The sequence below is a fragment of the Bacillus rossius genome, chromosome 12 (genome assembly GCF_032445375.1).
Source record: "Bacillus rossius redtenbacheri isolate Brsri chromosome 12, Brsri_v3, whole genome shotgun sequence".
NCBI classification, from domain to species: Eukaryota; Metazoa; Arthropoda; class Insecta; order Phasmatodea; family Bacillidae; genus Bacillus; species Bacillus rossius.
The window spans coordinates 35,205,982-35,220,837 of NC_086339.1; the positions used below are offsets into that span (position 1 = coordinate 35,205,982).

The 14,856-nt window shown below is 37.2% G+C and overlaps 1 protein-coding gene across 1 annotated transcript in view; it reads right to left on the reverse strand.

The window, feature by feature from the left end:
- Positions 1-6,772: 6,772 nt before the first annotated feature.
- LOC134537837 (spectrin alpha chain) overlaps positions 6,773-14,856 on the reverse strand; it is a 99,423-nt gene continuing 91,339 nt past the window's right edge. The window contains exons 37-40 of the mRNA XM_063378695.1: positions 10,591-10,645; positions 9,793-10,171; positions 8,521-8,687; positions 6,773-7,302 (exon numbers count right to left, since the gene is read on the reverse strand). Coding sequence (XP_063234765.1) covers positions 7,174-7,302; positions 8,521-8,687; positions 9,793-10,171; positions 10,591-10,645 — 730 coding nt within the window. The 3' untranslated portion in view covers positions 6,773-7,173. The remainder of the gene's footprint in view (positions 7,303-8,520; positions 8,688-9,792; positions 10,172-10,590; positions 10,646-14,856) is intronic.

Sequence of the window (14,856 nt, forward strand, 5' to 3'; positions counted from 1 at the left end):
TACAATTCTGCCGGGGAATGTTGTCTTCTTCGAAGGAATTGTTGACAACATTAAACAGGTTTTCACCTGTTGCTTTTCCCCTAAATGCAACTACTTTTTAGAGGTGAGTTTCAACTTCTGTTGTGAAAATTCTAGCCATTACCACAACTTGTCTGGTGATGGAAATATCTGTAGATAGCAGGGTAAATTGAGATTTTTTCATGTTGGTAATAATCTCCTCTGCATCATGAGCCAAGGGCTTGAGTAATAATTTGACTTGTTTTTGTACGGTTACAACTGAAGTTCTTTGCGATTTCACTGTCTGGGAACATTTGGGCCGCTAATTTAGAAAAGCTGTCACTTAGCTTAACCCTTTCACTCCTGGTGTCCACTGTAATGGACACAAACTTTAAACGAGGTTTTATTTTAAACTAGGTGGCATTATGCTCCACACAAGTATTGGAACGAACCTTTGTTCATCCCAGAGCGATGCCTGACGTGTGGTGCTAACTTGTGACGAAGGTAGGAACTGCCTGGCCACTCTCACTCTATCTCTGGCATGTCGTCATGGCGCGCAATAGACAAGGTAACATCATTTTGTCTTTACATTTTTAATATAATTTTTAAGTTGTTTTAAGTGTTTTATCATTTGTGATTCCATTGCTAAGATAGAATGAAGTTGTAAAAATATGTATACCACTGTTAATCTAAAGGTTTTATCATAATACGACTTCAAATTGTTTGTCCATTAGAATGGACATATCGTTTGAAGAGTTGCAAATCGCCTTCAATCCTTTTAAATACTTTTGTCCACTGGAATGGAAATTTATTCAAATATACATGCAAATTAATATTATAAAACTTTACATATATGTATGAATAATGTATAATTAATAATTACACCTGTCTACAAAATTAATTCTCGTATAAATTTCATTTTAGAAACAGGAATAATTCGTTTTACTACATTTTGAAGAGTTTAGGTACTTTATGTTTACACACTTGTTTTTCAGAACGTTTCAATCTGTTGGATCCTAAAGACGTGGCACACATTTTCGATTTATTGGAGAATGCCTACGACACTCTTGAAGATATTCCTCACAGAGATTCTACATCTCCTTCAAACTTTATTGAAGGCGAGCCAGTAACTTCTTCCTCAAATGAAATTTCTGTACCCATAGCTTACAAACAACTTACCAAAACAAAGGATATAGGGTGGAGGCGAAGACCTTTCGACCCACCAAGTATTGAGTGGAATGATTCAGAGGTGTGTGATAGTGAAATATCAGAATCGACCCCTGTTCAGTACTTTAGTAGATACATTTCAGATACAGAAATTTCGACTATTTCATCCATGACCAACATCTATGCTCTCCAACAAGGGACTTATTTTATTCCAACAAATGACTTGGAGATACGAGCTTTTATAGGGTTGCACGCAGTCATGAGTTGTCTGAAGTATCCCAGGATAAGCATGTACTGGGAAAAATCACTACAAGTAAACATTTTTCCAGATACTATGACAATAGATAGGTTTTACAAACTACGTTCACATATTCACATTGTAAACAATTTGGAACGACCAAATGACAATACTGACAAATTCTTTAAAGTCAGGCCGATTTATGATGCAGTACGTCGTCGTTGCCTAGAGTTGGATGTGGAACAAAATGTTTGTGTAGATGAGCAAATGATTCAATTTCGAGGAACACTCCAGACAAAACAGTTCATGCGAGGAAAGCCAAATCCTTGGGGGATAAAAACTTTGTTCTTTGTGGGAAAAGTGGCTTATGTTATGATTTTCTTCTTTATCAGGGCAGTAGCACTGAAATCGACCCAAATGTGCTGAAAACATTTGGTTTTTGTACAACAATAGTGATACACTTGTCAACAAGACTGACAAAATTGCATCACATTCTCTTCTGTGATAACTATTTTCTTACCTACAACTTAGTTGAACAACTCAGGCAGCAGAAGTTACACATTGCTGAAACTGTTCGTGTCGCTAGGTTTGGTAAGCCTCAATTTTTGAGTGACAAAGAGTCAGCCAAGAAAGGGCGTGGATTTTGTGAAGAGCTTGCGAGTCGATGGATAAGTAGTTCTCGTGAAGTGGACTGATAACCGCAGTGTACATTTGGCATCCAACTTCATCGGCACTGGTGAATGTGATGAAGTCAAGAGATGGGACAAAACTAAAAAATCTTATGTAAATGTGAAACGTCCACAAGTTGTCAAAATGTGCAATGAAAGTATGGGAGGGTTGACAAATACAATATGTTAAATTTACTCTACAGAATTTACTTGAAGAGTAGAAAGTGGACCCTACGTATGTTTTTCCATGCAATAGACATGGCTATCGTGAATTCATGGCTCGAGTACAAGCAGGACAACAAACACATAAATGACAAGAAATTACTTGATCTTTTACATTTCAAGTTGAGGTTAGGCGAGTCACTGGTGAAAATGTACAGACCTACTTCAGGTTCTGCAAAAAAGCGAGGGCGCCCGAGGCAAAGTGATAGTCCAACAGTAAAGCGCAAATCTCTTGAAAAGCGACCACTGGAAGAAGTTCAAAAAGGTTTGACAGATCATATGCCAGAGTATGATGATGCCAAAGAAGCAACAAGTTGTAAAGAAAAGATATGTCTTGGAAAAACACATGTTTATTGTGATAAATGTAAAGTTCATTTGTGTTTCGTGAAAGGAAGAAACTGCTTCAAGAATTTGAATAGAAACTAGACTGTTCAAATTTACAGAGTGTAATTTTCTTGAAAGATATATTCAGTGTGCATATCATCTGCTACTGACAATTATTCTTTGTCTAAAGGGTTTATTGTGATAAGTGTAAATTTATTTGTGTTTGAAGAAATTTCCACAGACGTTTTCCATGCATCGTGTATCTCATGACTGAACAAAAATTTTGTTGTACAATTATCTTTATTTTTATACATTACGAGGGTAAGAAATGTAATTGTAAAACGTGTACAGTTTTGTATGCTCTGTGAAAGACGGGACATGTTTCATGTCAGCGTTCACTGTCTGAAGCATAAAAACTTTTGTAAATGGAATTATTATGAATATGTAATTTCCTCAATTTGAGGATCAATATCTCTTATAAATGTATTAAACAGTGTTTATGCTAATATATGACTTGAATTTTCTGTGTCTGTAACAAATTTGGCGTATGTTTACTGATTTTATTGTAATTTTTTTTACTTGCAGCATTAAAAATAATTACACTCTAAATTGTCACGCTTGACTCTCTATGTCCACTACAATGGACGTAATCAAATTGTATAAAAATAATTAAATATTCGTTTTTATGAAACTATTTCTAGGGTAAATAAGCCATTTTAAAAAAGAATTTCATAGCCAATATTTTTTTTACCCAATAAAAAATTTTTAGAGTGAAAGGGTTAACTGGCTAATTATTTTCACATTGAGCTACTATTACTACTACTGCCACAAGCAAAATTTATTTTGTGGTAATCCCTTGTTTCATGCCGCCGCAAATCCTTTAGTCCTTCTTTGGCAATGTCAAACGCGGAATTACAAAATTTACACACCGCGTGATATTCATCTTTTTTTTTCTTTAACCACGGAAGTTGTGATTCCCACTCACGTTTATATTTCTGACTATAGGTACACTGACTGTTCATGAGATGTCTTAAATTTCTTCTCCATTGTTAAAAGTACCGTTGCTAGCTATGGACGAATATCAAAAACATTTCAAATAAATAGCTATTGAAAGCAACGAACGTCACAATTTCGTATTCCAATACAGTTTGTTTTTGTCAACAAACTACACCGCCGCTAATAACTCATCCTAGAGCCAGAAAACGCTTATTGTCGCTTTCGACTCTCCTACAATCTTATAAATTTTTGTAAACGTCTCCTAAGTAAAATGAGCACACGAATCGATATAACCATGTTGGAAAGAAAAAAATCGCTGTTGGCTAACCTGAAATAAAATATTCAGTTGACATGGTGGCGTGGTGTTTACCATTTGCGGTTTGGAGGTTAATGTGATTGAATCACGTAAATTCAAAAACTTTTTGAGGAACGTATAAAAAAAAGTCTGAAATATCCGTGGAATTTAGTGCTTTGTCTGCGAATCCGTTAAAACGGCAGCCTTGGACTAACATACCTTATCTCACAGATGATGTTAAAGTAACTGCTAAATGAAACAAAAAGATTTATACTTAATGCTATTTAATAGTTTTCCAGAAATATACCGTATTTACTCGTGTATAGTGCGCACCACGATTTTTGCCACAAATTCCAAAGAAAAATAAATAAAATTTTCCCCCCATAAATAAATTTTACTAACATTTTGTGGTACCGGTTAAGTAATTACTTATGAAACAAATGATTATTTAAATTGATGTGTGGTGATGTGTCAGGAAAATACTTAAATTAAATACTCTTCCACCTGAAAGCAAAACTTTTGTGGCCTACTGTACCATCCGAATCGACACGAGCAAGCTAATCTCTGCTGTGTGGACGGAAGATAATGAAGCGCTGTATCGTCACAACTGGTATGAGGACGGGAGGGTGGCAGGCAGGCAGGAACGGGACTATGACCATCAAGTAACCTTGACAGTTGACAGGACTAAACACCACCACGGTCACCGTAGCTAAGCTGGCGCGGAGGACTAGATGACTCACCTCGCACGTGTGTGTGGGGTCACCCATCACCCGGCAGTTAACAACTACCACTCCTCCCCGCTTCCCCCCCCCCCCCATCAATTTTTTTCCCGTGTATAGCGCGCATCCCTGATTTTTTCCCCTTTACTTGAGGGGAAAAAAGGGCACGCTATACACGAGTATATACGGTTATATATATATATAAATATATAAATAAATATATATATATAAATATATATATATAAATATATATATATAAATATATATATACACACATACATATAAATATATATACATATATATATAAATTAATTTTTTCAGAAAAATTCAAACAATCAAAAATAGTCTCACTTTAAATATATTGAAAAGAAAACATTACATATGATACAAAAAAATTATCTCCAGCAGAAAATGTACTACAGTCAAACCTCTCTGAAACGACCCCTCACGGTTCCCAGGAATAGGGTCGTAATGGGGGGGGGGGGGGGGGGGGGGGGGGTTTGTCGTAATAGATGTTTTCCTAAATTTTCAGTTAATTTCACCCCCCCCCCCCCCCCCATCCTTCCCAAACTGCTACTCGCTAAGAAACCAGCCGTACAATGGCAGGATGCTGTCACTAACGATGCTAGACAGCTTTGCTTTAAACCCACTTCAACCTTCATGACAAGTCCGTTGCCCTACAGGCCACCTCTAAAGAAAATATGTCAAAACACAGTAAATTTTTACTCGTTAGTTTTCATGTACGTTTTCTGCTTGCCGTAGTTAAATACATTAGAACCCCGATGTCACGAAGCAGTGATTTTACGAATACATTCTTGGGAACCGTCAAAAAATTGGACATTTTGACCAAAATATGAAAATCAGAAGGAAAAAAAAAACTAAATGAAAGATCATTAAAATGTGTTATTTTAACACCTAGCATATTTTTGTGTCGGCTTTAATACTTCCAATAATGTTCATGTAAGAATAACAAAAAAATAATGGGACATTTCCTTTAAAAATATGGCAGCTGTAGGCTCAGCAACGCGAGTGGGCGCACACTAAGCTCGCCCGGCTGGCTGGCGGCAGCGGCTTCATGATGCATAAGCTCACCCCTCCCTCCCCTCGGTAACATTCTTCAAGGCTAGCTCATCCCTCCCAGACACACAAACCATCTAGTGTCCTCCCTTATAACACCCCAACTACGCTTCCTTTGAAAAACCTTCAGTGAGAAAATGCTCATTTCACCCTCCCTTCTCCTGTAAAATTGGGCTATTATAAATGGGGTTCTAAAGCTGTGAGGGAGGAGTCAAAATATGTCACTTTTCACACCAAGTTCGAGGTCAGTCATCTCTGGCAAGGAATTTACAAGCTTTCAAACTAAAATATAAATGTATTTTAATTAATAGCAAGGGTCCTATAAAAAGAAATATACCGAATAAAATCAAGTTGCTGCCCAATGCGTGGTAGCTTCGTTATTGCTCGCACAAGAGGCGAGACGTAGAATGTTAGAAGAAAGATAAATGCGGGGGAGACAGACGGCAGTCAGTGTGTTTCCTGCGTGGGGAATAAGTGGCGTAGCTTTTTTTATGCTGGGTGAAGCGACCTTTTTCTATCAACCCACGGGAAAAGATAATTGCTTGAGCTGTCAAAATCCCTGCGGCAGTTAAAACAAGTCGATCTGTCTGTCGTGTATTGTCAACCGATAGTAATCAAAATCAAGAGAAATTCAGCAGGTAGCTTTGCCTTAACTGCGTACCACTAGACACACCACTAAAACCTTTATCTGCACCCTGCCAGCAAAGGGACGTGGAATGGGGGTTGTCAAACGCTGACAGCGGTCGACAGGAAGTGGTATCTATTTTTAGATATGCGCTGCCTACGGCAGTACAGCACTCGGCAAGAGAAACGCAGTAACATGCTACTCACCACAAGAAAATTATTTTCTGTCGGATTTTCAGCAATTTTTTCACGTTTCCTCGAAATCGGGTTGTAATAGAGGTGGTCGCAACAAAAAGGTTTTACTGTATTTGTTTATGTTAGAATGGAAATCATAAACATGTTTTTACAGACTGCACTTGGTTGACTACACAAAACTCAGCTGACTTACCAAAAAGTAACTGTTTTCTTAAATGAAACTACAATGTACCAATCAATGAAACACAACTTAAGTAGCTGCTTTAGCAGTATGTATTTTTTATTCTTTTCACAGATTAGGGAAACAAATACATAAATATCTCGTGTAACAACTATCTTAAGGGCCATAAAAACTTAACAGTATCTGTTACAGAGTAACTGTACAAAATTTTTTTAATACATCAAGCAAATGGTTTATGTCACATAAATGCTTAACCACAACTCCAGCTGCCATTATTATTTTTAAAATATGATTTTCCTTTGACACTATGCTGCAGTCATAGAGAAATAAGCCACAGAACTTGAAGTGATAACTTACGAGCAATACATCATGTGTAATACACAAACTGCTTTGCTTTTTTTTTTTTTTGCTATGTCATCTTACATAAAGGCAGGGATAAATAAAAGCAACTTTCAAGGCAAAATAAAATGTTAATTCTGAAATAATGTACGGGTAAACTCAATGTAGTCCAGTGCTCCTGTGATTGGACGTTCTGTTTTGGGATCCACATATGGCTTCATGCGTGCAACGCAATAGTCAGCCATGTCTTTAGTAAGGTTCTGAAAAAGAAGATATACAAATAAAATTTAATAACACATTCAAGCCCATTTGAGTGGGATAATTTTATCAACATTTTATAAGCATTTTGTATTAATTTTTACTGAAATGGTCATAATGATTGAAAATCCCATCCCATTGATATCTATCTACATGGCAAGGGTAAAGGAAAAATATTTTGTTAATGTTATAATAGTTTAGATGTCATATTTTGACAAATAACTGGTTTTAAATATTAACTAGTTACAGTATTCATTTGGATTTTATGAATCGTTTTGCAATGGTTGCACACTACTAAATTTAATCTGTGTAAGGGTCACATATTTCATGCCAACCAAACCAAATTTGGTTATGACATGCAAGTTTTCAACTTGGATAAAAAAAATTAATAACCAAAGTCCCCTATTTGGTTGAATGTGTACGTAAATAACATGTGATAGATTTTTATAAATATAACTTCATGAGTTAAATTTAAATATTTCAGCACTGTGTTAGAAGCACCGTGAACTGGCTGTTGACTGAAATTCGGCTGAATTAGCAAATGTACACAAAATTCACATTAATCACGATAAGCTTTTATCACAACTGTGCCTAAGAATATTATTTTCACATACAGTAGAGCACCTTTTTTACACTATTGAAGGGGGTGTCTGAAAAAAGTTGTAAATAGTGGGAATGTGGGAAATGTATGAAAAGTTATTTTTATAAAACCTGAACATCCCAATATATTTTATAGTTACTTATTATTCAATAATTAAATGATTTTAAAGAAATGCTTTACCTTTAAACTGTTGTGAACACAGCAATAATTAACCAAAAATTACACATTTGAGATGGAAATATATTTACATTTAGAAATTTGTTTGCAGTGTTACAGACAACATTGCATTTCTCATCTATTTGTAGATTCTCATTCTTTTATTTTCATAGGGTCAGTTAGACAATGGTTTGAACATGAAATAAACTGTCCTTTTAGAAAACTAAGCTGAATGCTATTAAGTTTATGATCATAATGTGAATCCTATATGCAAATAAGTTTGGTTTTCAGGTACTTGTAAATTAAAACTGGAATGAAAAGTTTTGAGTATCCCTGCATTGGTTGACATTGCATATGTTAGTTAACTTTATATAACATATACATAAAATTGGGTGCAGCAGCTCCATGCTGGGAGTGGAAAAGTTTGGAAGAATACGTGACGAAGGTGGAAGATGATACTTACAGCGTACAGCTCTTCTTTGGTAACGTACGGGCGGTCACCTGCCGTGATGGCCCGGAAGGCATTCTCTATTTCCTCGGAGCTCTGCACATTCTCAGTCTCCTTGCTGATCATGAAGGCCATGTACTCTTGGAGCGAGACGTAGCCATCCCGGTTTGGATCCACAACATCTGCAGGCAACGATCACCAACATCAGCAAACCACTTCAGCTTCACACACGTCCAAATTTGTCATCCTGGAAAACCTTTCAGATTTTGTTACAACTTTTCTGTTAAATGATAAGATGAACGGTTCTTGTAATGGGGACATATTCCATTGCTGGAAAGTAATAAAACACGGAAACGGACGAAAAAAAGTTGAATGAGTCTTTCAGTTGAAACAGATTTCCTTCAGTTTTGAACGCCGCGCCAGGCTGGTGACGTCAGGCGGTGCGCAGTGTGGCCGGTGGCTACGGCGGAGGTCGGGCCTGAGTGCAGTGGCGAGGACGGTCAGGAGACGCAGGAGGTCATCGAGACGGACATCGTCGGGCGAACGTGGAGACAGTGTCCTGGTGTGACGGGGTGGTCCAGTGGTAGATAAGGGAGTCGGCACGGAGGTATAGTTGAGACGTGGTTCGTGCTGTACTGTCCAGGCCCGACAACTAAGGTTCAGTGAGGCGGCGAGTTAAGTCGCCGGGAGAACCAGTATGAGTGCACTCTGTCTCCTTGTTCCATACCGACGAGAGGAACTGCCCCCGGGGTTGGAAGGTTCGAGTGCAGCGCCGGAGAGCTGGAAGGGTCGCCACGCCGAGAGTTCGCCGACAGGGGACGAGAGAGGAGCGACGTTAGAACAGCGCAAATGGCTGCAACGGGAACTGTCACCAAGGGCACACTGAACTCTGCAGAATCTGAGATGGGATTGACGAATACCAGACTATTCTTAAAAATATATCTTGTCACCACATGAACATCTCATATATATTATGCTTTAACCCAATTAATCACTAAAAATCAGCATTTCCTTAACTTACTCAGAAGGTTTAATAATATTATTTCAATCATGTCTAAAATATTTAAGGTACTTGTATTTTTTTCATTTTTTGCTCATTAAATCCTAAACTGTATTATGTTATGGTATGTGTTTGTATCTGTCCTCCGTAGTATGTCCCCTTTTTATAACTATTATTTTTTTCACATCATTTTTGTTACTATTGTGTAAAAATGTTTGGACTTGAAAGAAATCATCATAAATGTTTGGTGATGGGGACTTGCGGTGCGAGGTGCGACAGCCACTCACCCAGTATGGCCTCGAACTCGGGGTCGGGCTGGCCCTCCTCCACCATGGGCAGGTCGTAGCCCAGCGCGCGCAGGCAGGACTTGAACTCGTGCTGGTCCAGCCGCCCGCTCTTGTCCTTGTCGAAGTGCTTGAACATCATGGAGAACTCCTTGAGCGCGTCCTCGCTCACGCCCGACTGGTTGCGCGCCTGTATCTGCTGCTCCAGGTTGTGCTGCATGCGCATGCCCAGCTGGTCCAGCTGGTCCCACTGCTGGGCCAGCCCCACCGTGCTGTGCTCTGTGTAGCGGTTGTCCAGGATCAGGTGTTCCTCTAGGATGGCTCCCAGGTCCTCTATCTTCTTCAGCTCGGAGCGGCGTGCCCGTACCTCGCCTGCCTTGTGCTGCAGGACCAATGCACTTACATCAACACTGGGCATATTGGGTAGTACTACACTATGGCACTTCAGTGACAAGCCTCCTAATCTTTTACAATTTCTAGACTTGTACTAAATATTCTACAGTTTTTGTTATGCCAGTCTGCACGAAAAAGTTAGTATTGAGTTAATAATTTTTATAATTCAATTATATATAGAGTTAAGTGAAATTAAATACACTTCAGAACAATTTTTTAAATCACTTTTAGCACCATTTTTTTTTTCACACAGCTCAAAGTTGAGATAAAATTATCTGCATGCAGTATATATTTTTTTTTTTTACAGTGAGCATTTTTTTTTTCTTTCAGCACTTCTGAAAACAGAGTCTCTGAGAATTGTGTAAATAATTTAGAGCATCTACTGGGAATGTTACCCCAGTGACTCACCTTGGTAGCTTCCAACTGCTGTTCCAGAGACCCCGAACCTTCCATCATAGACGTCCTGCAAGGAACATACAACACATTAGTTTAACAGTTTCATTAAAATACAACATCTTTCAAGACTATAAACTAGTCAAAGCAACATACAATAAAATAACCAAAAACACCAGTCAATTACTATGCTCTTAAATACAGTAAGTCAAAAAGGATACAATTTTTGGGCACATAGCTTAAATCAATTATGAATACCATCAGTCCATGTAGGACAATTTTCAAACAATAAAGACCTTGAATACAAGCATTGTATAAATATTGTGTATTCTACATACTAGTTTGTATGAACGTCATTTATATACCTCCTACTCAAAAAATTGGAATTTCTATTAATGAGACAAGAATATGGAATACACGCATTACGAACTAATACACACAATACACACTATAGACAATAATATCAATTTTTTATCAACATGGTGGCTGTTATCAGGATTAAAGTTATACTTTTTTGCTAAATGTATTACAAACCTGACATGCATAAATTCTACAATGTCATTCTTAATAAAAATGTACCTGGAAGAGGTTTGCTGACACCCCTTGGGGGGAGGGGGGGGGGATGTTTACAATTACTACAAGTACTCGTAGCTAGCAGACGTGTGCACATCCATGCGCGCATGCTCCCCGTTATTTATGTTAGTACCAATTGCCCAACATCACCAATAATGTGCGTGAGTCAATCATTGATACATTTGTCGCTTATCAACCTGAATTTATTGGGGTTTTTTGCCCCAAAATAATTAAATAACTTTAGACATACAAGAAAACTCTATGAATGTATTTAAATCATTTTCCAAAAAGACAGTATCAAAAGAATCAATAAGTCAAGATCAAGTTACCACGGATACATCAAGATTTGACGAACTAATTAAAACTGTTAAGTTACTTTGAACAAGAGTTGATGATCTCAAAAGTGAGGATTTGGTTCTTAAGACACTGCTTATTGATGCAATGTCAGAAATGGATGAAATTAAGCATGACCTAACCATAATCAAGAAAAAAGGAGTCATATATAATTCAGCCATCTTTCCAAGCGAAACAAAAAAACTTATCGCGTAGAGGCTCCAGTTATCGCCGGTATCTGTAGACCGACCAGTGACCCACTTTCAACGCAGTGGGAAATACGAGATGTCATCGGCTACGCATCGACGAACAGGGTTTCAACTTGGTGCAACACTCGCCCAAGTCCAACAGAAACTCCCAGCCAATAACAACCACTAATGAAAATAAGAAAACTCTCATGAAAGTAGGTTTTAGAAATATTGCTATGCTGAAAGAAAATGAAGCAAGAAGTTGTTGATTACAACCATCATGACCTAAATCTTTCACACATGAATGTGGCAAAGCTCCGCATCAAGCATAATATGTATGCGTCGTTCTATATATCAGTTCTGGAAGAGCATTTCAATAAACAATATGTTTTTCTTGGCCCAGCAGCTGTCTTATTAGTTCATTCTATTGAAAACTGCATCAAGAGCAAATTGCAAGTTTCAACACTTCAACGCCAGTAACACTAGCCAAATGCCTCCCACTGTCACAACACAGCATTATCTCTCTCCAAGTGCCCGGAGGAGCACCATAACTTCCACTCCAGTGAATGCCCAATCCCAAGGAATGGGAAATACAGTAAAAACCTGTTAAGACTTTTTCAAGGGACTAGATGATAAAAAAAAACTTATTAACAGGGAAAACTTCTTAAAGAGGAAATAGTAAAGATCAGTTTGTACATAATAAAATCATTAAAATGACATACTTGATTATGCTGTGTTTGTTCGGCTTTCTCTTTTAAAATTAAACCATTTGTGGGGATTCCATTGCCACAAATATTTGTTGTTGGTTAAAAGCCTCGCATTACTTTTAAATGTTTATTATGGAATTAAGTAACTGTTCAAAATATTGAATTACCTTGAAAAACACACATTGGAGGCTCTCAGAGAGACGGATGCTACCTGTACGGTGGTTGCCTCTTGAATTTTATTTTTTTTAATGGTGGTAGACACCTGTAGGAAGGCCCTTATCATTGCACATTTTGATGTAAAAAAATAAAAAAAAATGGGGAAAAATTTGCCTTATTGCGTGTAATCACGTAGGCTGTTGTCTCAAGTTCTCTGTACAATGATGCACCCGGGCAGTACATAGATCTAGAGGATAGAACTAACTTCAGCATAGTTAGCATTTTTGGTACTGGTATTAACCTCTGCGGTTATGTTCCTTTAAATTTTCTTTAAAGGTATTATAAAATTTATAAATATTTGTAGTATAATTCTTTGTCATAAATAAATGCATCTAAATATACCGGGTAATAAATATTTTATTTATGAATGAACTCTGAATAATAACATGTTTACCGTGATGGGCGGGAAAAAAAAATCATATACGTAATGGCTACCGATCGCAGCTGTTTTGTTTACAGCAGTGAACGTCATAAACATCTGTCACGGACAACCGAAATCAATGCCACGTTAGAAAGATTAAAAACAAAATGTATTGAAAATTACTGATGAAGCACACGCTACAAATTCTCATCTATTTATTAAACTTTTTATTGCAACAACACATCACTCAAAACCAATTTCCCCCCCCCCAAATAGTGTATATGATATTCAGTGACATTTTTTCTACCCAAGACACGAGTTTTCATATCCTGAGCTTTTTTAATTCATTTTAGGGTTTTTTTTTTTCAGCAGGCGTAGATGATCGCTACCGCAAACCTTCGGCAATCATTGCAACGACTTCTTACAGAAAAAATCAGAAAGCACAATCCACATGCCAGATGTCAGTAGTTCCTTTTAAGCAGTAGCAGGTAAACCAACCTTGGGGCTTTAAGGAACCTGTGCATTATGCAGCGTTGCCATGCGGCATTGTCATATTTTAATGTTAGAGGACTTATAGATTTAAGCCTCTTATGTACAAAATAAAATGTTGGCTGCACACTCACTGATAAATAGTAGAAAGTAAACATTTAATCCTGGAACAGTAATTTATCATGGATAATAATTCTCCCATTAACTTTCAACAAACTTGTCACAGATATAACAGTGCAAATAACGGCAGAAATTTTTCCTGTGCAAAACTCACTCAAAGTAAACCAGTTTGTTCCAAACTTGCAGTAAAATGATCCATTATTCACGTTAATGTTCTAACACTTAAGTTTTAACTTTGTTACACCATAAGAAAAAAAAGGCCCTGTAATTAAATTTGTATCACAAGTATTCTCATGTGCTTTGCTTAACAAGGAAAAAAAATGTGTCATTTATGAGTGCTTTTACCAGTTTCAATTATTGCCTATCAATAATTTATTTATGATTAAAATTTCTCTTGAACATAATTTGGTAGCATTATCAGGGTGGCCACTCTTCTGGGATAATAAAATTCCTGGTTTTTTCAAGGGTGGTTTTTATCAATATTTGCATACAATTTGCATTTTTGTTACACAAAGCACACACAATATGATGTTTTATTGCCGTTAAACAATAGACAACTTAACTATAGGCTTAAAAATTAAATCAATGAACTTGCTTAAAACAAAACCTACCACCAAGAAAAAATTTATAATCTCACGTCACAAAAATTACTTGACACCAAACGCACGTGTTTTGCCCCTCTTGCGTGGCTGGCTAATGCTGTTCTTCCCATCCATGCTACCGATATAGACTTTAACATTACAGAAATTGCAAATAGCGTTTGTCCCGCACTTTGGATTTTTCTCCACCCATTCAAACTCTTCCGTACATTTGTCATTGTATGTGGTGACCGAACTCGTTGACATTTTGATAGTCTGCGCCAATTACATGTTAGATTAAAAGATTCAAAACAACGTCCCGCACAACTAAACTTTAAAAAAAACTCGAGAAAAGTATCCGTGATACCGTGACGCAACAACATAAGCACAAAGTAAAAACAAATATACATACAAAACTAGTGCTACCAACATGCCGTGCGAGAAATTACTACCATCCTACAACAACATTTTCAGCCAAAATGCTGTTGCTTTTGAATACAGAAACATAATAAGTATGGAATTCTGAATAGTTAACGGTTTCTTACGTACTACAAAAGTTTTTAAATGCAATATGAACAAATTAACTTTCACAAAATATAGCACACGAGCACACTGTCGTGCTTCGACGGGTGGTGAACGTGCTCATTTAACAGCCGTATGTTATTGTGATCGTTACTTCATAAAAAAAATTCCCGGTTCTAATAAAAATTCCTGGT